General features: G+C 34.2%; 2 protein-coding genes and 1 long non-coding RNA gene across 4 annotated transcripts in view; 2 read left to right on the plus strand and 1 right to left on the minus strand.

Annotated features, from left to right (window-relative positions):
• The first annotated feature begins 335 nt into the window (after positions 1–335).
• On the plus strand, positions 336–1,542 carry LOC141481828 (uncharacterized). The gene is made up of 2 exons (XR_012465202.1): positions 336–515; positions 1,133–1,542. It is a non-coding gene; the product is annotated as an uncharacterized lncRNA (long non-coding RNA).
• Positions 1,543–2,934: 1,392 nt separating this feature from the next.
• Positions 2,935–7,295, plus strand: LOC111505466 (uncharacterized). The gene is made up of 3 exons (XM_023160275.2): positions 2,935–3,141; positions 3,212–3,431; positions 4,473–7,295. Exons 2-3 carry the CDS (start codon positions 3,335–3,337, stop codon positions 5,477–5,479), a joined length of 1,104 nt encoding a protein of 367 aa, XP_023016043.2. The 5' UTR covers positions 2,935–3,141; positions 3,212–3,334; the 3' UTR covers positions 5,480–7,295.
• Positions 7,296–8,915: 1,620 nt separating this feature from the next.
• Positions 8,916–27,002, minus strand: part of LOC111505468 (ephrin type-A receptor 4a) — a 29,026-nt gene continuing 10,939 nt past the window's right edge. For both annotated transcript variants that reach the window (XM_023160277.2, XM_074174090.1), the window contains exons 3-9: positions 25,511–25,728; positions 25,348–25,439; positions 18,177–18,248; positions 17,876–18,114; positions 15,087–15,287; positions 9,902–10,089; positions 8,916–9,185 (exon numbers count right to left, since the gene is read on the minus strand). In XM_023160277.2, coding sequence (XP_023016045.1) covers positions 9,032–9,185; positions 9,902–10,089; positions 15,087–15,287; positions 17,876–18,114; positions 18,177–18,248; positions 25,348–25,439; positions 25,511–25,728 — 1,164 coding nt within the window. In that variant the 3' untranslated portion in view covers positions 8,916–9,031. The remainder of the gene's footprint in view (positions 9,186–9,901; positions 10,090–15,086; positions 15,288–17,875; positions 18,115–18,176; positions 18,249–25,347; positions 25,440–25,510; positions 25,729–27,002) is intronic.

A 27,002-nucleotide genomic window follows, 5' to 3' on the forward strand; every position in this document is an offset into this window, starting at 1 on the left:
AAACAGATAACCATAAGATATCCAAAATTGAATATCCATAAGATATCCAAAAACTGGATATTCTCCCGAAGACATATTTTTGACATCCATAAGAAATCCAAAACAGATAACCATAAGATATCCAAAATTGAATATCCATAAGATATTGAAAAACTGGATATCCTCCCAGACATGACTGGATATTATCTAAAGGACTTATTATTATTTTTCTGATATGTACTTTTCACCAATATTTACCAATTCTCTGCTCAAAAACCACTGATCTACCATGCAGTTCTTGTCAAACAGCTGTAGCAACACTGTGAGTGCAACTGAGCATGCCGTTTGACGTTTCATGTTGCATGTTGAATTGCCCGGTCAAACGTCAAAGACTGGGAAAAGAGACACGTGTGGTCCCGTGGTCCGTAGTTTGTGAAGTACCTACCTAGTGTTTTTATTAGTTGTTATGATCCCATTTAGATGTTTATTTGAATCGGTGTTTGATTTGTAAATCTTATTAAAAGCAGTCCAAGCAGGTAAATATTCCATTAAATATTTTATAACCTGACATAGCTATATAATCAAATTTTTATATGAAAACGCATTTTGAATAGTGTTGAAAGATGGAAAAACAAAATGTTAAAGGAAAAAAAATGCTCCATAAAATATACAAGAGAACAAGAAAGGAGTTAAAATCATTACAAGGCAGTGCAGGATCATCCACCTGTTTGGAGACTACCGACACCAATGATTCATCATTTTCCAATATAAGACCTCGTGAATATTCCAGTTCAGTTTCCTCCACTTCGAGTAGTGATGATGTCACTGATGCCCAACCTAGTGATGATGTCTTGTCTGTCAGAATTGATGAGGCAAATACCCAAGGCATTATAATTACCCCTTCTAACTTCTAACTGACTGTTTGTGGATGGTGTACACATCATCAAAGGTTTTGTCTATGTTTTTGGTAATTCTTCTTTTATGGAATCGGTATTTTTTGTTTTTCCAAACTGTTTGGTGAAGAAAAGGCTGTAAACAATTAATCACTGTAACACATATTAATTTGTTAACTAATGAAGTTGAGGGAATGTTTAATTGAGCATATTTAAATATGCTGTATCCTTTTTTTTATTGGGAAATATTTTTTTTGCAGAAGCTGCTGACATTTGTTGCGTATCAGAAAACAAACAATCTACAGAAGATGCTATCAAAGCATGGCTGAGAAGAGCTAAGGAGAGACATATTTCATCACTGAAGAAAAATGTTAGTGTAGAAGAAACCCAAAACAGTGTTTTATTCTACCTATAACAAAAATATAATAAGTTTCTAAAGTTATTTCAATGATACTGTTTACCAAAGTTTTATTAGTTTTTTAAATTATTTTTCGTCATTTTCTTTTCAGTGTTCTTTATTAGATAGGATAATTTCTTCATTTCCATGCTACTGTTTTCAAAACGAGTTTTTGTTAGTATATCATTTTTCTAATGGATTTTGTTTGTGCTGAATAATATGCAGACTAATATTATTTTGTACTGAAGAATATAGACTGATATTTTTGGATAAGTTTTTTTTTTTGAAAAACTTGAACCTTCATATAAAAGATGGTTTATAATGTTGAAAATCATAAAATGATTTCTTAGGCAGCTACAGCTCCTCAAAAATTTAGTTGAATAGTTAAATTTTTTATATTAGGAATCATTGAATATGTTCATTACAAAATATTTACACTAATTCTTTTCTATTCAGTTGCTCTACAAATTATGGTATACTAGGTCCTCGAAAAACAAATGAACCATTATATTTTTTTAACTATTTTATATCTCCAATATTGAAGTAATATGTTTGCGTTATTCAATACTATATAGAATACTGAGCTTGTTGAACTGACAGTTTAAATGAAATGTTAACACAAATACACTTGAATCAACATTATATATTGTTCTTTTTAACTGCTGCTGATAGCAGATATTTATATATGAGCTTTTCGTACTAAAATTTACTCTCGAATAGCATCCCAAAATGTTTTAATCTACTATTAGGAAACACTCGTCACCTATTGTCCCACACATGTCGACCAAAATCAATTATAACAATATAAAATATACACGTCCATGAAGGATATCTTATAAATGTCCACGGAGAACATCTCATGAACGTCCGTAATGGATATCTTATGGACTTAACCCACGAATACCCTATGGATGTCCATGGCAGATATCTTAAAGACGTCCTTTGCGGATATATTATGGACGTCTTTCACGGATATATTATGGACGTCTTTCACGGATATATTATGGACGTCTTTCACAGATATCTTATGGACGTCCAAGTTGGTGGACTGAGGATATCTTATGGATGTCCATGAGATATCCTTTGGATATAAATTGGATATATAATGGATATCCATCGTACATCCATAAGATATCCGTTGTTGTATGGGTATGTGCGTATATGGACACGCCTGAAGAAGCTAATATAGCAAAACACGGGTTGACTTTTTGTAAAACTGTTCAGTAAAAATCTCACAATAAAGTGTTTCTTGAATAGACAAATAGAGCAATGAACAAATCGTTAGTACTCTATGTTCATGCAATAAATATGACACAACTATCTAGGCCGGTAGTGAGAACCCAAATAAGTAATATTTCCCACGCCTATTCAAAATATGGAGTCCAGTCACTTGACATTGACAGCTGGTATCATTCACACGGGCACTTTGGAGGATTCAATTTGCCGCAAATTTTGGAATAACAGCTTACGGCTATTGCTCATCCATTTACAATTTATGCAATTTATCCATTTTATAATTGTTAAAAAAAACTAAAACCCAAAAAACATATCATGTATTATGAATTCATTAGGTGAATTTATCTTTAGTTAGGTTAGTTTGCAGGTAAGATTTTGTCTTCATTAATAAACATCTATGTTGCTGAGTCAAAGTATACATGCTAGGAGTTAGCTGTTTACAGACGCTGGTCCTAATTTTCAGTTTGTTTCTTTCATCTTTGTAAATGGTTAATTTTTGATGTTTCTTCCTTTGGAATTGAAGAAAACAGTTGAGGACCCATTGCTATTTTAGAGCAGATTTGTTCATTTACTTTTCAATCTACACATGCTAAATCATTGATAAAAAATAAGAAGAATAGAGTTAAAAACATATAGGTTAGGTATATGCTAAACTTTGAAGAGCGTTATCAATAACATTTGAAAATTAATTTTACGTATTTATCAGGGTTGGTGGAAGTTACTTATTTCCCAGAAGTGAATAATAATCATCTGTTGAAACAAAACTGTTGCAGAGATGTTTTACAGATAATCATCACTTAATGTGTAGACTACCTACCCAAATTTTGCAATGAATAGTTTTTCTGTACCAGAATCTGTGTTCGCCAGATTGAAGTGTCACATTTGTAAAGGATATTTATCAGTTTCACCAGTTTCAGGATCCCAAGGTGAATACATTTCCTTTTATTTTAAAATATTTCATCTCCATGTTTTTGCCTGGGTAAATCAACAACTAAAAATGTGCTGACGTTAACCCAATTTGTGCTGAATGCCTTGGAATAAAAGTTTCACGTTGATGTAATTCACACAGATTTTTCCAAGGCATTGAATACAGATAATCATACAGTATTGCTCGGGAAACTTGAAGCGATAGGGTTTCACGAAAATTTATTGTACTAGTTTGAAAGCTATCTTCGAGATAGAAATCATTATGTAAAAAAGTCAAAAGAGCTTCACATCGGAGTAGATTTATGTCACGTCAGGACTGCCATAAGAAAGCCACCTAGGCCCCCTCTTGTTTTATATCTTTATCAATGATTTTGAAGGAATAATAACAATCTTCATTTGAAATAATCAAACGTTTAAAATGTTTTGCTTTCCTCAGATGATCTTGAAATCTTTTAGTACTGTCATAACAAACGACACTGTGAGAATGTTTAAAAGGACCTCATCTCAATTGTCGAAAGTTGCTTCCAAAACTACAAACTAAATGAAAGAAATGTTATTTATTTTTATTGTTCCCTTGAATAAATAAATAAATAGAAGATGCTCTCAACTGAAAACACACTGAGAGAAGTTCACACTATAACATAAATAGAGAACTGAGAACTCGTAGAATTTATGTAGACATTAGATTTCTACATAAGACTTTGAACTCTCATGTTAATTGTCATTACCTATGATCTTTTATTGGTCTAAACATTCTAGCCAGAGTAATTCGAAACACTCAGATGTTTGCAATTTCTTTCCATAGATGCAATTTTTTCAATGCTAATGTTTATTTATAAATACTTGATATAAGTTTATAAAATTTAGGTTCATTTCATCTCTTTGTTGCAAGTAAGATATGTTACTCCTCATTTTCCAATTCACTGCCCTGTCTTTCTCCTCTCATGTTTGCTTTCTTGCATCAAAATTGTTGATACCCAGATTCAAGATAATTGAAATGAATTTTTACAGTACATATCTAGATATATTTTTTATTTTAGGTAGGTACACCTGTGGGCGTTGTGAGCCGTCCAAATATACCAACCAGCTTTATGAAGAATTAGCCAAACATTTGTCTTTTCCATGTATTCACGAGAGTTGTACAAAAAAACTAACTTGGGATGAAGTTGCAAACCACGAGATGGTGTGTCCTCATAAACCTATCACATGTCCAATTCCAGACTGTTCATTCAAAATGGAATCTAGAATGGTCTCCTCTCATTTTAAAATATTACACGAGAACTTGAGGCATACTAACAACATCAAAGCAGTTGTTGGGATCCTAAAAAATATAGCGGTTCCACTTGAAACCGTTTATTGCGTCGATTTCAGAGAAACTTGCTACCTTGTATTTGTTAGATTGAATAATAGTATTGACGGTAATTCTGTGAGGTATCGCTTGAAAATGGGAGTGTTCTCTTTAAGCGAAAGTTACAACCAAAACATAAAGTACCGGGTCAGTCTTGAGCTACAGTCTTCTAAGGAGACAACGAGAGTGGATAAGCAGCAACTGTCTATTCCAACATATAAAGACCAACTTCACTGTTTTCAATGCCTCAATAAAGAATGTACCAGAAAAGGTCACAGAAATGCTGGTGATTTTTTTACAGCAAAATTTACTGGATTAGATTCTAGCAATAACATGTGCGTTACTTTTTCTGTAAAGCTATATGATACCACAGAAGTAAACCTTGATAAAAAACTGCATTCCAATAACGCCGGCATTGCTGTTAAATTAGAGTGTCCAATTTGCAGTATTTACATGTGTGCCCCTATCTTCAATTGCCCTAAAGGGCATTCCGTCTGTAGCAGTTGCAGGAAATCGATCAAAAATTGTCCATTGTGCAAATCTATAATGGGAGAGTCCAGGAATTATATATTGGAGGAAATTTCGGAATCGGTTGAAATACCCTGCCACAATGCAGAATTGGGTTGTCAGTTTTCCGGATTAGTCAGAGATACAATAGAACATGAAAATAATTGCTCAATTCATTGTGGGGGTTTTTAACTTTGAATATGTAATTTATTAGGTTAAAGAGAAAGTTATTCAGGTAGATGTTTTGTTAAGTATTGAATAGAGACAAAATATACTCACAGACAAAAATATTGCATATTTTATTTCAAGCCTTGATTTCAAGTTTATTTATGTTTGTCTGAATCTTTATGCAGTTTCCATTACTAGATGGTATATGCTGAAGTATGAAAGTTCTTTGAGGCAACATAATAATAGTTCAGTACTTAGTGTTTCCTCCCCTAGCAATAACGATATCCTGTATACTTCGCAAAAGGTCTTTGATGGTTTCTTGTGAAATTCGATTCCATTGCAGCAATTCTAAATTCTGCAATTGAGTTATGAGCTGGATTTAGTGCTCGTATGTCTTTTTAGGATGTCCCAAATATGTTCTATGGGATTTGTGTCAGGACTGTTTGGTGGCCACTCCGCTGCTTCAATTCCAACAACTTCAAGATACTGAGTGACTGTTCTTGCAGCATGTGCACGAACATTAGCACGAAATTGTGGTAACAAATGAAGCCGCCTTAAGGTAAAACGTGCTCTTCAAAGATGTTGCGTATGTAACAGTCAGCATTCATTCTTAAATTCACCTCTATAAGCTTGGTGCGACTGTCCCAACTAATGCCACCCCACAACATAATGGAACCACCACCAAAGGTAATGTTATGTACAAGATTACATTCTGCGAAACATTCTCCAGATCTTCTGTATACTCGACCACGTCCATCTGGTTTCCATAACTGTATTCTTGTTTCATCTGTGAAAAGAATTTTTCCCCACTGATGTACATTCCAGTTGACATGGCTATGAGAAATTGTAACCATCTAGATCTGTGATGTGGGAGAAGCCTAGGAACTATGACAGAACGTTTTGGGTTTAAACCAACTTCTTTGAGTCTTTTTATTACTGTTACTTATGTGAACTTATCTTGTGCTCAGTAAATAATTTCTGTGATGCGAAGCTGTAAGCGAGCGATTTGGCAAAGATTAAATTTTCAAATATTGTTCATCTCTGGGTGTTGTACATCTATTACATCCATGACTTCATAATACGAGAAACAGTCAATTGATGGATTTGCAATGTCTGCATCCCTCATTGACTGAAATAACAATTTTAACACAAACTAATTTGCTCAAATGCGACAACTCACTAAGAAAACTACAGAATCAAAACATAAAGTACTCGAAATGTCATTCTGACAACAAACAAAATAATGGACATTGATAGTGTCATAGGCACACATTCAAGGTTTGTAATTAGTACCATTATTTCTTATTCAGGTATAGCAACTATGTCCAAGTATTTTTTATCTATACTGAATAGAAATTTACATAAAATACTTTGGCCTTTGAACATTTATCAATATAAATTAAAAATGTGTTGAGGGAACAAAATTAATATGAAAAAAAATCTTGAACTATAATATGCAATATTTTTTACTGAGAGTGTATATTCTAATGTTGAAGACTGCAAGACTTGACTCATGAATTGAAGATTACTAAGGAAAATTATTCTTCCTTGCTCTATGAATAATTCATTGAAATATTTACATCATGGTGACTTTGGTATTTGCTGGGAGTTATTTTGAAATTAGTTAATAATTCAAAAAACACTGATATTTTCCCTAAACAGTTTTACAAAAATGCAACACGTGTTTCGCCATACAATGGTTTCTTCAGGCGTGTCTATACTATATTACACTATTCTGAAAATAAAGACAAAAGGCAAGGTAGAAGTGGAAATTGAGATAGAAAAAGTTCAACTAGAAAACAAGGAAAATGAAGGGAACCATTAAAAAAAAAAAGGAAAACTACTAAACACAGAATTTTTTCCAGAAAGAATATATTACATTTATGTGAACGGTTATTTCAAATAAGTGAATTGAACAGTTAAGAATGGAAGGTGACTATGGTTTTTTATTTTCCATTATAATTGTAAAATGTAGCTATTGCCCTGAAGTTCTTTACGAATGTTTCAAGCTGATATAAAAAAACCAATCGTTCATCAGAATGGGGAATGATAAAAATACTTGAAACCGCCATCTTTTTTGACATTCAAAATAAGCTGACATTGAAAATAGCTATTTAAAAAACAAACTGAAGAAATTCAAATCTTTAGATTTTTGGGAAAGTTTTTGGCTTTCTACTACTCCATAGATGTGTAGATCATGCAAAAAAGTAACTTTCAAACCCAAAAACACAAGAAAAACCCCTTTCGAAATAGCTATTTTCATATAAACCTTGAATTATACGAAAAAAAACACTTTCAAAATAAATACTTTTATATAAAAGCTGAATTATATGAAAAACACATTTCTCTATTCCGTTTGTATTCCAAACATTTTTAATGGATTCAAAGCAGATATCATTCACAGGATTCCTTACATGGAACACTGTCACCCTCACTGCTAGACTTCCTATGTTCTGCCGTAAGACACTTGCCCTATCGGCTCTTCAGTGGGAAATATGGATAACATGAGAGAAAACACTCAATTCGTTCATAATTACGACTTTTTTGTCGCGGAATTGGTTGAATCCACCCATGTCATGAACGAATTGAGTGTCTTATGGCGAAACATCGGATGTCTAGCAGTGAGGATGACAGTGTTCCATGTAAGTGAAATTTTACTTTTCATTAATTATATTGTGTAGAAATCCTGTGAATGATATCTGATTCGATCCCATTCGAATGTTTGGAATACAAACGGAATAGAGAAATGTGTTCTTTGTATAATTCAGCGTTCATATAAAAGTATTTGTTTCGGAAGTATTTTTCTTTCGTGTAATTCAATGTTTATATGAAAGTAGCTGTTTTGACTAGGCTTTTTCTTCCAGTTTGTGTCTGAAAGGTACTTCTTTGCATGATCTACATACACATCTTTGTATAGAATTACTTTTTTGAAATGATTGCTTACTTTCCTTCTAAGGAAGGTTTCCACATTTTTGGCATCAAGATGGCTAAGGCCAAAAAACTTTCTTTTCCAAAAATTAATCTGTCCTAAAAATAATCCCTTTTAATTTTTAGATTTTTCTTCATCAAGTGTACTCAGAATGTTTCCCAATGGCTTTGTACTAGACACTCAATTGTGCTACTACTCTTCTTTATCTGTAGATTGTTTCACTCAATTTTCCAATATCAGGTATTTATAGGTAGTTACAAAAGAAAATTTCAGGGCACGGAAGTGAAATCTTATACCCTCCTTATATACAATGTATTTTTAAAATCAGTGCATTTCCAAACTATTTTGTTGAATGGCAAGTATTCATTTAATGTTAGGATGAGCAGTATTGAATTGTGATAGTTTTTAAAAATATATAACATTGAGAGTATTTTCGTATATTTTTCATATTGGAATATTATGATAAATAGACAACAAAAATTAGGGGTTTATCAAAATATAAAAATATTGTATGAAGCAGTAATAAAATCATTATTATAATAAAAGAAATTTTTATTTCACAAATAACAACATAAAACATATTTTCTTGTATTGTTGATTTGTAGGTGTCAAACCTGTAATAATGATAATAATCAATATATTATGAGTTAGTAGTTCGTTTCTTGCTTCAGAATCTCTGAAATTTTTCTTCTGATATTCGTGAAGGTAGGTCGTTCCTTGAAGTGATCATTCAATATGTCATTTTGAACATAACTACGAATACAGGATGGACACCATGAGGCAATTTCCAACTTTATTTCCCTAAAATAAATAATTTCAATTATGGGAAGAAAAGGTAACATCTAAATCTATATAATCTTATTCAAGATGTTTCATAATATCTTGCTAATTAAGATTACTTTTGGGTACATTATGTGAAAAAAAAATATACAAGGTTTAACATAAGTACGTTAAAATATTCAAGTGACGTATTCCTGAGGCAAAAAATCGATCTAAAAGCAAACAGCCAAGGATTGAGAAAACCGCACGTCAAGTTATTTTGAATTATAATGTTCGCTTGCTGGTCTAGACTTGAAAACGTCTCTTGAAACATATAAAACACAAATGTGCAACATTTTTTTATGGGACCTGCAATATTATGCTGTTCTCCTGTTTCACTATTGTACAATGGCGTCCAGACTTGTTACAGTGGAGTTACAATGAATTATGAATTGATGAGTTCTAATGATAACTTGCATACATGTACCCAATTCCCACATTTTGTCACAGTTATTGGATTTTGTTTACAATAAAAAAAGTTCTTGGTGATTAATGAAGCTGGAAATAAGTTTAATGACAGACTTTTAAAGTCAGCATAAATAAAACGTAAATTCGACATTATTTGGGGAGTAAACACTTTTGAAGTAATATTTTTATTAAGGATATGTGAAAGTTTATTTTATGGAAAAATCCCTAAATTGAGCTCCTCTAAGATCAATAATGTTGATAAGTCTTCCGTTTGTGTAAAATTAACTTACCTATCAAAACATAATGGTAATAACCGAATCACATCCATCTTTGGTGGTAAATCAAACATTTTTGTCATGCTGTCAATTATAGTGGCATAAACTTGACATATAAATATTCCCATAGCCCACACATCAGATTTGGTGGTGAATGTTTTTGTTAGTCTCACTTCTGGTGACAAATGATAACCTCCAAGGTTCTAGAAAATTTAAATGTCTTAGAAAAAGTGATATAGGAAAAACGTCAAATTCAGATGATCAAAAGAGCTGTCCAAAAATATCTGCAACTCCGAGGAATTAATGCCAAAAATATTTACATAGTCTGCAAACACGAATAGTAATAATGACATTGGGAAGCAAAGTTTACAGGCTATAAATTTCAAGTGAACTGGAGGTGTGATATACAATTGTTGAAGCAACTGTTCGTCATTCATCCATAGAAACTACAAGTGTTGAACATCCAACAAATGAATTTTTAATGGATAATGAAAAAGAACCTGCATCATTTAGATAAAAACTGGCTTTTCAAAAAGTGCTATAATGTACAAAAAAATTCAAAAATGATATCGCACCCTTGCTTCAATAGTGTCACAACTCAAAAAAAAACTTTCCGCCGCTGATAATCATTATTCTGGGTTTGAAAGTCTTGACAAAATGTGAGATAGTCCTTCAAAATCTAATTTCAGACGTTATTTGGTATCCTTCCCTATTTGATATTCCGTAACCGTGAAAATTAGCTGATTTTCCAGGTTATAACGGTTTTCATGATTAATCCATGCATTGGACGCTTCAATATTTTGAGTTGTTACGGTATTGATGAAAATATTTTGACATGTCACTCTCTTGATAACAAAAAACACAAGCTGCAGTGAGTACTGCGTTTTATTTTGAGTTGATACCTTATTGTAGATTCGATCTTGCTTTACAATAAAAAAAGTGAAAAATTGGGGAAAAAAGAAGAAAAATTTCAAACGTAAAAAAACTCTTGTTTAATAATGGAAATTATACCTTCTTGTATTTAATAAGTAAATCACAATTCTTAATTACCTTTTTTAACATTAGTAGAGGCAAGACTATCCCAAATTTATAATCTGATCTCAAAAATCACAGATAAATTCAAATAGAACTAGGTATGAGCACACTTTAAGCATAAGTAGGAACTAGTCACCAACAGTTCTTTATCAAGTTCAAAAGTCTTAGTGAAAAATAACGTTATTTGACGTTTCTCAGACTTAACTCTCATCTCACATGAGTTATTTAAGAATATTTGAACAAACGAAAGTGAAAAAACAACCTTAATTGTTTTTCGTCCTCTATCAAGGTAGCAAATCCAAGAAATTTACAAAAATGAGAACCAACTGAACTTCAAATTATTAATAACTAGAATGAACAATGAACTAAGGTTGAAAGTAAGTTTACAAAAATCTCATTGAATATAAATTCTCTTGAGGAGTGAAAACATACCAACTGACTTACAGATCCAAAATATTTTTGTAAAAAGAATCATAGTGATACTGAGGGATAATTCTTCTCTGAATTAAATCTTTTATGTCTTTTTTTTATTTTCTGCTAAAGGAATTTTTTCTGAATAAGCTAGTACTAGCTGGCTTGAGATCTGTGACGGCATAGATGTTCTGGGACGACTTCTCTTGTTTCCTCTGACGTCAATCTCCTTGAATTCTTCATTTTCGTAGGATGTCTTGTAGAAGAAGGAGTTTGCGTGCTGTTTCTCTACACGAATAATTTTGATGTCATGCCAAGTAACCGTTGATCTGTCGGTGTTCACATTGAAATTGCTTCCGAAACTGTCAGCAAGGACTTTAAGATCGTAAAATGTTTCGTGGTTAAGAACGTGCACTTTGTACGCCGATTGAATCAGGGTCACGTATTGGTCTGGAATGTAGATCGGTGATGCACGTAAATGTCTGGAAATTTGTTTTTCGATTACGCTGTGCACGTTGTCACCTTCATTTTGGGAATGCCCATGAATTAGGAATTTGTGTGTGATGCTGCGGATATCCAATTCATGAGTAGCGTGCAGGTACAAACTAACCAAGTACTTATTTTTTTGTTGGCCACAACAATTATCAGAATGGAATATAACATCCAGTTCAGCATCAGGGCGTTGTTCCTTGAGGTCCTTGAGGTAGAGGTAGACGCAGCTTCCGATTTCGTTGGCTCCTCGTTTTGCCTCTGTCTCATTTCAAAATTAGCAATTTACGTTTCTAACATGCAAATAACTGATGGTGAAGTTAAGCAATTGAGTTTGCTTTTATAGTAAAAGGATGAGACGAGCCCCCTTGGTGATGGCATGGCAGCTTGTAGATCGTAGACAGCGACTATAGCTCCGGATGGGTTATCCTTGTATCTTCCTTTTTCTGCCCGTGACAGCTCTGTCTCCTTCTCGTGTTTTTCGAATATAGCTCTCATGCTCTCCTTTTCTTCATCATTGGCATTACTGTAAGATTCACAGACATCACATTGATCTTTTTTCGGTTTAAAAAAGGAAATGTTAAATTCTGAATTAAATATTCTATTGAACATGACAGAATTTGCTGAGGGCAACTCTTTCTTCTCCCGACCTGCTTTATAGTCCCTGAATAGGTCTGCAAGGCTCTTGCCACCTTCGATAAACTCTCTGGAGGTCTGAGCCCTCAAATAGTGGGATTCGATGTGAGGGATCGAATTTATGAATTGGCGGACACTTTCCTTGATTTCTGGGTCAACTGTTGGATGATTATTGTGTTTCCCGCGTCGATATTCGGCGCGGGACTGCATTCTCAAAAAAATCCTGTAGGGGATTTTTTTGAGAATGCAGGCTGTATTGTTCGAGCATTTATGTCAAGAGTGGCCATGAAAAATTGTTTGTAAACTCTCATGCGGACGTTATGCACGTCGAAATAGAAGGCTCTCTTCCTGGCACGGAAGTTTTGAGTGCTGGAGTATCTGTATTTTGGTTTTATTTCGTCACTGTATGATATGATGAACTCCCTCTGCCGCTGGACATCGCCTAAACTCCAAAATCCAGAAAAAAGCTGTTGACGAACTTCTTGCTTTATTTTTTCCCAGCATTTTAAACGGCATTTTTATCCACAAGATGTTCGGATTTTCCTGGCGCTGACTGAACGTTTGGATTTGTAAGAGACTTATCCAAGACCGCTATTTCGAAGGGTTTTTGTTTTCTTCATAACCCAGTTGTCTGGGTTGCATGGCCGCTTTTTTCCTTTCTTCTGCCTCATTTCATCTTCTTCATGACTACAATTTTCAGGGGAAGTTGAATCAGGGTTTCTGGGAAATTCCAGAGGTGAAGAATGTCTTGAGTCTGAACTTTCAGCACCATTGTCGGATTCATGCCAATCACTGTCGTCACTGACGTTCGGGTTTTCATCATTAACCTGCTCGACGTCATTGCTATCTGAAGCTGAAGGATCGTTTCCATCTTGATTGTGAATTTTAGTGAGGCGAATGATGGTTGGAGTTTCTTTGACGACTACAACTGAATAAGAAGGTCCTTCAATAGGGTCATAGTTTTTATCAGCAGTATCGCAAACAGTCCCACCTGTAGAGTACCCTTCAACTTCGACAAGTTCTGGATCGAATACTCCATCCGTGTTTATAACGATTTCTGCTTGTGTTATGAGGTCTTCAAATTATGGGTTTACATTTGAAGCAGTAGTGGTTGGCAGAGTCTGAATTGTTGAGAAGACGTCATCGTTGTTTGAAAAAACAGGAATCTTGTCTGAAGGTAAGGACTCCAGACTCTAGAGGTGGTGGGGAAAAGTTGGCTGTATCCACTACATTTCGTTCCCGAACAAGAGGCGTTTTCTGTTCAAGGAGGTCTAATATTTCTGCTGCTCGTGTGTTAAGATTCATTCTGAAAAATCGTCAATAGTGCAACTTTTAGACTTGGCTGGATGAAAAGCTGCTTTTTCAATCACCAATAGTGTAACATTTTGACTTACCTGTATGAAAGTCTGCTTTTTCAATCACCAATAGAGTTACAATTAGAAAAAATACATCGAAAATTAGGAACTTTAGTCATCAAGAACTTACAACTCAAAATAACACGTCAACTGAGCCAATCGATACGCGTTATCTCATCAAGATCTACTGTCACAACTGAAGATTTGACTCTATAGACGAGTGGTGGGGATAGCAAGTGAATCGTCTACACCGATTCAACTGCTACCTGGCGGCCACTGAACTCCCACAAGTTAGAACGGTTTTTTGAGATTGATAGAGCTTTTTTTTCTGGATCCAGTGATGCCAATAACTCAAAATTGTCATATTTTGAGTTGTAACACTATTGAAGCAAGAGTGTGATATATTTAACCAATGGTGACACAATTTTAATTCAATTGTAACACAGAAAAATTCGGGGGGTTTTAGGGGTTCAATAACTCCCTAAAATTTTTATGGGCTGAACAAATTCAGTGGTTTCATATGAAAAAGATGTTCGATTTTCATTCCGTACTTTCCAAGTGCTATAACTTTTTTTGTGTACACATTTGCATGAATGTTAGTTATAACCAATCAAGTTAGTTTTGCCCCAGAATATGTAGATCGATTTTTGACCACTTTTTTTCATTAAATCCTGTATAAATAGAAATTGAATCAATAATATTTTTTTTCGACACTGTTGCCTGATTGAATATTTAATGATAACGCGCATTTATCGCTTTATCAATATCTGTAATAAAAAGACAGGTCCGTATTTAAAAAAAAATGATGGTGGCCATGTTGACACGAAACGTTTTATCGAATACTTATTATTACATCGTCATAGTACAGTTCGAATACAATAACATTTTCTTTTTCCATTTTTTGATATTCTCCGAAATAACAATTCCATTCGAAAAAAAAACGAAAAACAGCATTTTTAGTTTTCCCCGTATAACTCGAGAAGGGCGAGAGTCCCGTAAATTTTCTTCGACCATTGTATTGTTCCCGATGACAGTTACCTTTTTTTCCATTTAGTCGTCTTCGCATCTGTTACGGTTTAGAATATAGCAATAATGTTACCACTTGATAAAAGAAACTGCCTGTATACTGTAACCATTGCAGTGTGATTTAGATATTGTGAATTATTTTAAACAAAATTATTGAATCTGGACGTCAATAGTAATATCTCCGTGGTTTATCTCACAGAAAAAACATGGCAAGTAAATAATTTTAGTAATCGGCTCAGAAATCTTACTTCATCTTCATAGCTTCCGTCAGAATCGCCAACATAGACACAAAATCCGAAATCACCAATTTTACATTCCAATCTTGAGTTGACAAAAATGTTCCTGGCGGTTAAATCCCTATGAATGAATTTTTTATCAGCAATATACTCCATGCCACAGGCTACATCTTGGAATATATTCAAGAGATGTTTTGTGTATCGACCCGGAACCTGAAATAATAATCAGTTACAAATTTATCATTATTTTTTAAGATAATAATACTTTCATTATTTACCATTTCTACAAAAGTTGCGACTGGGGATATAATTATTATAAGGTAATGTAACATGAGACAATACATACAATGTTCGAGGAGAATAAATAATAATAATAATAATAATAGAGGTTCCTGACACAAGGTGCAGGGCCTGCCGCGAGGCGCCCGAGACCCTAATGCACTTGCTATCAGCATGTCCAGCATATGCGGTCTCGGCCTATATCCATCGACATAACGCGGCCCTAAGAGTGCTTTATTACCATCTACGGCACTCTTACGGTATTGACGAGACACCGGTGTTGCCCTACGCTCCGGGGATATTGAATCCGTTGTGGGGAACGAGAAGTGCCGAATTTATTGGAACTATTCGTTCCCCACCCTCAGGCTCATACAAGCTAATAAGCCTGATGTAGTCCTTCTCGACCACCAGACCAAAACGATATTTGTCGTGGAGTTTTCAGCTCCTGGCGAGACGAATATCGTCAGAAAAGAGGAGGAAAAACGGATAAAATATCGGGATTTTCTCTTCGAACTCCGCAGACTCTATCCAGATCACTCTGTCAAGATGGTCGTTCTGATTATTGGAGTCCTTGGTGGAATGATGTCTTCTCTACTCTCGAATCTCAAAATCATACCGGCTTGCCGCACTAAGGCAGAAATCTTAGCCGCACAGATGCAGAAGGCTGTCATTCTTGGCTCACTGCGTTTGCTCAGGGCACATGATTCTCGGACCCAATGATCACTTACCCCACGGTGTGGGGAGTGGTCATTGGTTGATTATGCTGGCGCGCCCTCCCGAATGTATCGGGGCTTCGGGGGATAGGGCCTGACCAGCGCACACTACGGTGGAAAATAAAATAATAATAATAATAATCGGCTTCATTCATGAAATAATTACAAATTAAACACAGTGAAACAATCGATGAAAGGCGAAGTTCAGCTTATGCTGTTTTTCAACTTAACCTAGGTATTTATGAAATTAAAAAAACCTATGAAATAGCAAATAATATTAACTAACCATCAAATAATAAGCAAATTCAACAAACATACACATAACCATAAACACATAATCTAGCTCACATATATACATACATACATATATACACATATAAACATATATATATATATATATATATATATATATATATATATATATATATACACAATAAGTCCTCATATACATACGTACACACAAATATACATATACATACACACAAGTGAAGACCTAGACCTAGACGATCAAAAAGTGTCTTCAGTAGGTGATTATTGGGTCACCTTGTAATGTTGTAATTTTAATCTTATTCTTCTTCCTACCTGCTTTGACATATTTATTATACGCTGTCTGTTCAGAATACAAAGTAATTTTTTTTAATATTTATTCATTGATCAATTTCTATTTTGTTTCCTTTCAAAGTAGTCCCTCTCAAATATACTACACTTGTGCCAGCGTCTTTTCCAGCCCTCGAAACAATTGTGGTATGAATCTAAAGAAATGAACTTTAAACATTCAATCCAGTCTCGAATTTACCTACACAGTAGGTGGAATAAACTGACGCATATCAGAAAACAACTTCTCCCCTGGCTAATACCACGAAGGGCGTTGGATTATATCCGACAGGCGTTAGTGCAGGAAACTTCACAGAAAATTTCCTGCATATGCAATTGGCAATACAACTGAAAGAGTCGACCTTCAATTTTGGAACGGGCACACTTGCAGACCGGTCACATTTCGGATATGCAGTTGGTTAGTACCTCGTCCACTAGATGGAGTGACATTTTGTTGTTTCGCTCCAACTTAGGAAGAAGAATGAAATAATCTGAAAGAATTCTGATTTTCAATTATGGAATATCATTGACTTTACGTCGATGATGGCCACTATTATTATTATTATTACTCTTTATAAGCAAATAATGCTCTTCTAAATGCTCTTTTAAAAACAAGAAATTAAAAAACAAGACGAATTATTGATGACTATTACTTGAAAAATATTCACTACATTTTCTTTTGAATGAATTTAATGAATCACAGCTTTTTATATGACGTGGCAAATTATTAAATGCAATCAGACCAGAACTATACAACAAGTCACAACCTATATGTTCTCTGTTGATATAAAAATTTCCTATTGTATTTCTAGAGGAGTGTGTATGAATACTACTTGTGTAGGTTAACTGATCACTCAGATAATTTGGCAACATATTGTGTTTAATTTTGAATTTAAATATTAGCATATTCAGTGTTATCCTTTGTTTAGCAGACATAAGAGACAGTGTTTCCAATATGTTTTCCACAGATGTGCGTTTATTACAACTTAATATTGCCCTCATGAATCTGTTTTGAAGCTTCTGTAGTCTGTTTAGATTTTCATTGCTCACAAAATAGAGTAATAGATCACCAAGTAATCATTTTCAAGAGGAAGATTGAACTGAGAACTACGATTCAGATTTGAGCATTTACTTTATTTTTTGAACAGCCCGCGTAAACTTATATTGAAAAATAATAATTACGTTCATGATGAAATTGAAAAGAATTTTAATTACCTCCAGAACTTTAGTGATGTCTCCCAAATCCATTAACTCAAGAACAATTTTCATAGGATTTTTCTGGAATCTTAAAAGTTTGACTACATTTTTGTGAACCAGTTGTGATAAAACTTCAGCTTCATTTTGTATCATATAGTTGTATTCCTCCTTGAGAGTACTCTTGATAGCAACTTTTTCAGATGATCCATCAGGGTTTCTCATAATCCCTTTAGTAATGATGCCAAAAGCTCCCCGACCTACACAATTTTAAGGCAAATAAATGTTGATTTAATTTCTCTCCTATATCACAATCACTTACCAATAACAGAGTTTCCGTCTAGTTTCAAATTCTTACTTGTAAGTTCTATCAACTGCCTTGGTATAAAACGTTCTGTAAATGAAAACAGGAACACAGTAAATATTGATGACTTTCTAGCCTAGCAGAGCGAAATCACGTGACCAAGAGGTACATGTACTCCAGTTAAGAATACCATATCGCAGGTGACAGTTGATGTTTGCATAATAAACGATTAATGGTATGTTTTCGTGACAATGATTTGATAAGAACTTTAACGCATAACAATGTTTTCTTAACTTTTTACAAAGTATATCGACATCTGGTTCCTAGCACAATTTATTGCCGATTATTAGTCCAAGCAACTTAGTCGTTTCACTTGCATATACATTCATGTCATTGTTCTAAAACATTTGAAACTGTTCCATAGTTCCCCTCAAAGTAAATTTCATCAAAGAGGTTTTAGATACATTTACTGTTAGAAGATTTATTTCGGACCACTACATTACTTTATTGTATACCATTTCTGATGTTATCACAAGTTCAGTAGTATCTTCACCAGTTATGAGTAGATTTGTATCATCAGCATATGATATTACTTGGACTTTAGAGATGTCAAGAAGGAAATTAATGAGATCATTAGCATAGATTAAAAATAACAAAGGTACAAGAATTGAGCCTTGGGATCTCCCTGCTTAACAATGAGAGATTGGCTCTGAGTTGTGTTGATGATTACACTCTGGGATCGATCAGTTAGCTTTGATTTCATTAAATTCAAGGCTACACCCTTCAAGGCTACACCCCTTATACCATAACGCTCAAGCTTAATTTTAATAAGAGGTCATGATTAACACTATCAAAGACCCGAGAAAAGTCAATAAATAGCCCACAAACTTGAACTTTTCCATCCAAGGCTGTTATTACATTTTCTTCAAAATTATACAAAGTAGTTTCAGTACTTCTGCCATTTGTGAAACCATGCTGACTTGAAGATAGCAGCTTATATTCATAGTTAAAAATGGAAGCAGTTGATTTCTTATATTCGACTCATAAAGCTTGCTAAAGCTTGATAAAAGACTTATTCCTCTATAGTTTTCAGTGGAGTGGGGGTCACCTTTTTTATATACTGGGTTTATGAGCCCAGCCTTGAATTTGTCTGGGAAAATACCTTTTTCTACTTACAAATTTATTAGATACGCCAGGGAAAAACTCAGTTGCTGTTGCTGACTACATTTCTTAATATTATTATTAGATATCCCATCATGCCCACAGGTTATGAATCAAATCTATTACTTCAAATTCAAAAATTGGAAAATAGTGAACTTGAACAAATAGGTATAATTTTTTGCGTAAATTCAAGATCTAGTCTTACTTTTCTTGAAGTGGGAGTGAAATGATTACTTCTCGTCCATTTATCTAGTCGATAATTCTTTTCGTTCTTTTTTAAGGAAATTTCCGTTACTTGGTTGGGTTTCATTTTTATTTGGTTAACTAACTGCCATGCACAAGAAACACACACAGCGAGGGAAACCAGCAAATCAGGAATAGCAGACCATGTTTGGACCCATCAACACAACATCGATTGTCCCAAGCTGAGATCTTGCACAGAGAGGAACATTGGTTTAGGAGAAAATTCAAGGAAGCCGCATACATGTTGTCCAACAACGTATTCAGCCAAGCCAGCGTAGAAATACGCAACATATGGAAACCCATCATCAAGCGAAAAGTGGCCAACTCCCGCCAAAACGGTCATCTCCCACGGAACCACTGAAGCGGACTGAAGATGACTATAAATAGTCATCCCTCGGAGGAATCAGTCCAGTCATCACACGAAGACGATTGTAGATACTAACAATCGAAACGTCGTGAACTAACGTGACTTGGAATCTCGCCACTTTTTATTTTCATTTTCTTTTTTCTTTTCTTTATTTTCATTTATTCAAATGTTCTATTTTTACTTGTATTTCATTTCACTATTATTTCATTTCAGGTTTATTTTGGTTAATATAATTCTTATTTTCAGCTATTCATTTTTTAATTTCTTCTTTTTTAGTTGTTTCAGGGATTTCAAATCATTTTTATATATTAGACAATGGAAGTCCGAACTACTGAAATTCATCATGAAACATTGTCAATCACCTTCAAACTGCCATGTGGTTTTTGCCGAAGGCTACAAAAGTTACTGGTGATCCGGGCAAAAACCAAATTTTGCAAAAAAAAATCTTTGTTATTTTGTAAGACTCCAAATTGGTTGGTAATCTGCATATAGAATATAATCTGTGAATTTGTGTGTCAAAAAACATCAACATCATCTGTTAAGTGGGAAAGAACATTGTTTCATCACTTCAAACTGAGAATACTCCTTCAATCGAAAATAGATTTGTTCTGAAGATTTTTTGGATGATTAAAATTCTGTTTGAAATCTGTTTTTCCGTTAATCAGCTGTATCACCCCTATGAACGACAACCCTCAGAAGTGGAAACGTGTGCGAGCCAAGGATTAACGAGGTCTTACCTTTTAACGTGTGATTCCTAACAAGGGTTGGACGATAGCAAGTGAAAATCGATTGTTCAGACTAGGGCTTGAACCACCGACCAACACGGCGGTCAATTCGAGTTAGTGAACAAAGCACCCACGTCGAACCGCCTGACTACCGACCGACCATTGAATTAAACTTTTGATTGGTGGCAAATAATTCCCAAAAGAAAATGCAGAGAATGAATCTGAAGGTCTGTTAATTGGGAGAGAATATGATTTCATCTCTCCAAACTGAGAATAGATTTATTGAAGCAAATTTGTTCCTCCGAAAAATATAAATACGACTAAAAATATAATATATTGCATATAATTTAATAATTACTATCACATTAACCACTGTCGAGGTTAAGTGGAAGAACAGGTTATTTTTATCGCCCTCAGATGAAAGTAAACTGAACTTCGCCTTTTAGTTTCCTGTAATGAAAAATTTTGTATTAAACTGTTAATTGCCTAATATTGGAAATAATAAAGACGAATTATTATTATTAAATGGTGCTTTAATGAGTCGATACAGTATGGAGTATGGTCCATACTGCATGGACCATACATACATACATAGGTATGTTATACAGAGTGACTCACGGTCGATGGTAGGTTAGACGTTTCTGGAAAACGCAAAGCATGATTTTTCTGAAAATTTCACCTCTAACATTTCCTTACCTGTTCTATCTATATAAAATATTTTCAGCATTGCGGCGTTGCCACTTCCATCAAAAAGTCCTAGCAACTTTATTTTTTTAAATGGAACACCCCATATATTAATACATTTTTGGAATTGCTCTGGTATTTTAATACTTTTTTGTCAATAATGTCCTATAACTATCTCTATCTTAATTGAAATTAAGTATATCAGTACTCTCAATTCATGAAAAGTTGATATTTTGATGATAGTTTGGACAAACTTGAAATATTCAAATAACACCAAGAAATCGACTCCATATCATACAGGGCGTGCTAAAATTACTATTATTATCATTGTGCATGAAAGTAGTCAAATATTCATTTTTTTCAAATGAAACCCCCTGTATATTACTCGGTAAATTGAAAGATGGTGAAAAATGCTTCAAGATGATATATCATGTCCCTATACCTAAATCGTCAAGTTTTCTCAATAAAGTCACTTCTTCTAGAAACATTATTTTTTTTTAGAATTTGGATTTAGGAAGCGGTGGAATTATCAAGCTTATAGCAGTTCGGTTACTTTTATAAGTAATTTACAAAGAATTATCGACGGTGTTTCGAATCATCTTCCAAAATGAATGCAAATATCGATTATTCAAACGAAGTTCTTATGAAACTATTTATTAACTATTACACATGAACAAAGTGATCAAATCATTGTCGGAACGTGTGAAAAATTCAACCAAATGTATCCTGAATTAACACCAATGAACGAGAGGAAGTTTGTAAGGTTACAAAATAATTTCCTTAACCATGGCTCAAAGTTTCCAGGGAACAACTGTACCAAAAATCAGTCATTTCTAGGTAAAAAGTAAGATTTTGTGGGCTAAAACATGTGAAAGTACAGACAATAACAGAATAGGATGATTCAAAATAACAAAATTGTAAACAAAATATCACATTTTCACAATAAATGCTGAAACTGTTGTCCATTACATTCTAAACACTTTAAAATGTTTTTTTGTACGCGACTTGTGGTTGCTTTTTCAATTTCCTGGAGATCCAGATCTTCAATACTCCGCACTATTCGCCGTCGCAATTTTTCTTTGGTAGGCACTGGAGTACTGTATACCCTTTCTTTTAAAACACCTTATAAAAAAAGTCAAGTGGCGTGAAATCGGGTGATCTCGGTGGCCAATCCCACGGCCCTAAACGCCTAAACCAACGATCGTCGAAGAGTTCGTCAAGTTTCCTGGAAACTTCCTGGGTGGAATGAGCTGGCGCTCCGTCCAGTTGAAACCACTAATTCCTATATTCCTCTAAAAGCAAATTTTCAAGAAAATCGGTTACAGTCGTCCTTAATACTTGGAGATATCTCTCTGCATTCAGTGTGTCTTCATAAATAAAAAAGCTGATTTTATTGTTCTTCAGAATACAGAAAACATTCAGGTCAAATTTTTCTTGAAAACCCATTTCTTTACATGAGGATTATGATCAGCCCAATACCAGCCCAATACCATCCCTCGTAAATTTTGATTCGTCGCTCCAAATTATTTTTGACAAAAATTCCCGATCTTCCTGTGTATAAATCAAAAGGGATTCACAAAAATACATTCTACGTTCGAAGTCTTCTGCTTTTAGAGCTTGAACTTTGGTAAATTTATACGGATGCATTCCGTGATTTTTCAAAATTCGTTGTACTGAAGCATGTGATACACCTAAATCTTTTTCTGCATTGCGAATGGAAGCTTCTGGATATGCATAAAAATATGCCAACACGTTAACAGTATTGTCCTCATTTGAAGTAACAGGTTTTGGTAATGTTGAAGTCGCTTTTAACATGGAGCCATAGTTAAGGAAATTATTTTGTAATCTTACAAACTTCCTCTCGTTCATTGGTGTTAATTCAGGATACATTTGGTTGAATTTTCTACACGTTCTGGCAATGATTTGATCACACTGTCCGTGTATAATAAATAATTTCATAAGAACTTCGTTTGAATAATCAATATTTGCATTCATTTTTGGCGATTTTTTGAAACACCGTCAATAACCATCTATCAATTACTTATAAAAGTCACCAAACTGTCATAAGCTTGATATTTCCACGGCTACCTAGAAATCAAATTCTTTAAAAATTAATTTTTGTACAACTGTTATTGAAAATCTCTTTGATAGGAACACTTCAATCAGAACACCTACCAAAAATCATTTAGAAAAGTTCACACATGCAGTTCGTGCTATTAGTAATATTAAATCCCTGTGAAGTTACTGACGAGGACGAAGTAGTATTCAGTCCAACTGTAGAAAGTCCTTCATGACTAACCAATAATCCTCCTTGAAATAACGTGAGTTGGCGTATGTAGCGTACATATGCCTTGTAATCCAAAGATAGTGTGTTCAAATGCCATGGACCCTATAATTTATTTTTATTATCAGCAGTAACGTTGTACAAAAAAATGTGTATGATACATTTGTTAAAAGTGATTTTATTTTGCTCGTTAGTTTGCTCCACTTGCTGACGCTCGTTTTGCAATAATCCCCACTCACAAAATAAAATGCCACTTTCAACACTTGTAGGTAAAACGTGAATAACTATTTTTCCACAAAAACAGCTTTATTAAGAAAACTTGACGATTTAGGTATAGGAACATGTATATCATCTTGAAGCAGTTTTCACCATCTTTCAATTTATCGAATAATATACAGGGGGTTTCATTTGAAAAAATGAACTTTCGACTAGTTTTATGCACAATGGAAATAATAGTAATTTTAGCACGCCCTGTATGATATGGAATCGATTTCTTGGTGTTATTTGAATATTTCGAGTTTTTCCAAACTATCATCAAAATATTAATTTTTCATGAATTGAGAGTATAATGTACTTAATTTCAATTAAGGTTATGTTTTGGACCATATTTAGCACAAGTTATTTTTTATCTCGAAAACAGAGAGAGATAGGTATAGGACATTATTAACAAAAAATTATTAAAATACTAGAGCGATTCCAAAAATGTATTAATGTACGGGGTGTTCCATTTAAAAAAATATAATTGCTAGGACTTTTTGATAGAAGTGGCAACGCCGCAATGCTGAAAATATTTTAGATCAATAGAACAGATAAGGAAATGTGAGAGGTGAAATTTTCAGAAAAATCATGCTTTGCGTTTTCCAGAAACGTCTAACCTACCATCGACCGTGAGTCACGATGTATATGGACGTCCCGTTTAGAGTTGAAAAAAAATGGGTCAGTTTAGGTATACCTCGCCGTTAAGTCTTTCTGGCAGGAATACCGGTCCAATTAGGAAGTCACCGACAATTCTCACCCAAAATTTTAACCCTTCAAGCACCATATGTGGATTTTAACAAACATGGTTATTCCTTATGGTATTTCTTGAGAAACTGGCTTCATTGGTAAAAAGAATAAGCGTCAGTAGTTGAGGGATTTGAATGTCTCCAGCCGTTTGCAGTTATAGGAATGTTGGTGATAGGTACCAACGGAATTGCTAGATTTTTTATTACTTGTTAGGTCCAGTGTAGAACGCTATACTTTCATTTCGGCTACGTTAATCAAAGGACAAAATATCCTTAGAATGTGATTATGATGCACTGTTTGGAACCTTTGGTGTAGTAATGAATATTACTGGAGTTTTTTCCCAACAAAGAGTTTCAATCGTCCTCTTCAAGAGGAAGATTGAACTCACATCTTTCTTTTGAAGATAATCACTTGTTGATTGAAACACGTGTCGAAGTGTTAAAAATAACGATTTGGTGTTGAGAAAAAACTCCAGTAATATTTCTTAGAATGTAATCCAAGGAACACTCCTTTAAATTTTTTTCGCATGTTTAATAAACATCCTGTGTATGAAGACCTTGAAAAAGTTCTGGGCTCTTAAAAACCCACAATAAAAATTAATTCCAGCTGTCTTATGATGTAGTTCGAAATACATGTTATATGGGATGTGGGTATCAAATTCATAGGATTAGGTCACCATTAGGTGACCTATTCTGCAATACTTTCGTATGATGAACTCACCTCTAAATTTCACAGATGTAACTTCGAGATCTTCCAAGCTGAAATGTTCCATAATTCCCAGAAAGTTTTCTAATATTTTGAAAACAGTGTTCCTAAAACCAAAAAGTATTACCACATATATGTAGATGAAAAACTAGTCATATTTCTTGTGGGGATAACTTACTTCTTTTCTATGTCGGTTTTTGTGGCAGTCAGTACAGACTTCATTGCAAACAATGTATCTCTATCTTGACTTGATTTCAATTTCTGTACTAATTTCTCGATAGCATTGAGACGTGTATATTCTTCAGAATGAGGTTGCGCGGCCTGTTCCAAAATGACTTCACTGTTGTTTGATGTCATGTTTGAACTTTGAGCCTTCCTGTTTTTTCTTTTCCTGTTCTGAAAATAGGAATTTTTCTATTACCAAACTGAATATCGTGTATTGTTGTTGCTGTGGGATTATTTGCTGTCTTCTGATTAAATGTTCCTCAATTGGGATCTTCAGAAGTACCAAAACTGTTAATTTTCATTGTTTATTTTTTGTAGATAGGATCTAGTGATTTTGTTTAAGTCAGTGTGATATGCTGCTATAAAGACTGAAAATCTGGTTGCTTTTTCATGTTCGTAGACAACATTAAGAAGCTGGGTTTATTTGGTCGAGTGTGAATAGGTGTGGGCCACAATAAACCCTTGCTGGTTGCGGTGCAGGGTCGAATAGACCTACTCACTTTAGACCTGACCTGACCTGACCTAACAGGTGAAAATTGAAACCTTAATTGGAATTTGAGAAGAATTTGAATACTAGTTAGAACTGATTCACCGTATCAATAATTCATCATTCATGCATTGCATGCATCAATGCATGTATCATTGAGGTCACTAGTACTTTCAGGTCCACTCATAAATTATCAAACAACTCGGAATCAACGAGATTCCTAGTACTCTAGTTGGACCACAAACTCTCTTTTAACAGAAAAGTTGAACCAGCTGTACTTTGCATCTATTTCTCTCAAATATAACTTTCACACGCACCATTCAATAAAGCTGTATTATTGCCTCTTTGAAACGTTTAATAAATTTGTCTTTCGAAACAGGTATAATACCTTCCCAGTGGAAAAATGCAATTATCACACCCACTCATAAATCTAGTGATTACAAAGCCCCTAGCAATTATATACCCATCTCAGTTATAAACAACTTTGCAAAAATATTCGAAAAGTGTTTGAAACATCTTTTGATGAAATGTTTTACCAAGCATAAGTGTATCACAGAGAAACAGTATAGATTTCAGAAAAATACGAGCACAGAGGATGCAATTACGGATCTAACTAAAAATATTTTCGGAGGCTTGGATAAGTCAAGAAAATGTCTTGCGGTATTTCTTGACTTGGCCAAAGCTTTCGACACTGTGTTGCACAATATTTAACTTGAATAAAGTTGGCATACGTGTCACAGCACTAAATCTATAAAAAAATTATTTACGAAACAGAACACAGCAAGTAAAAATTGAAGAGTCTGTGTGATTCACTGAAAATCACAATCGGTGTTCCACAGGGTTCATTGCTGGGTCCAATATTGTTTCTCGTGTATATTAACAACATTGCTGATCTAAATAACTTTCGTGATCACATAGTATCATATGGGAAAAGATATATGAATGTACTAAATTAAGC

Source organism: Leptinotarsa decemlineata, unplaced genomic scaffold (genome assembly GCF_025532065.1).
Source record: "Leptinotarsa decemlineata unplaced genomic scaffold, Ldec_3_MD MMD2_tig00000505_RagTag_RagTag, whole genome shotgun sequence".
NCBI lineage: Eukaryota > Metazoa > Arthropoda > Insecta > Coleoptera > Chrysomelidae > Leptinotarsa > Leptinotarsa decemlineata.

What these genes read in the sequence shown, in the direction of transcription:
- LOC111505466 (XM_023160275.2), top strand. Translation starts at nt 3,335, where the DNA reads ATGAATAGTTTTTCTGTACCAGAATCTGTGTTCGCCAGATTGAAGTGT. An exon ending in ACCAGTTTCAGGATCCCAAG is followed by an intron (nt 3,432 to 4,472) that starts GTGAATACATTT and finishes TTTTTATTTTAG; the next exon opens with GTAGGTACACCTGTGGGCGT.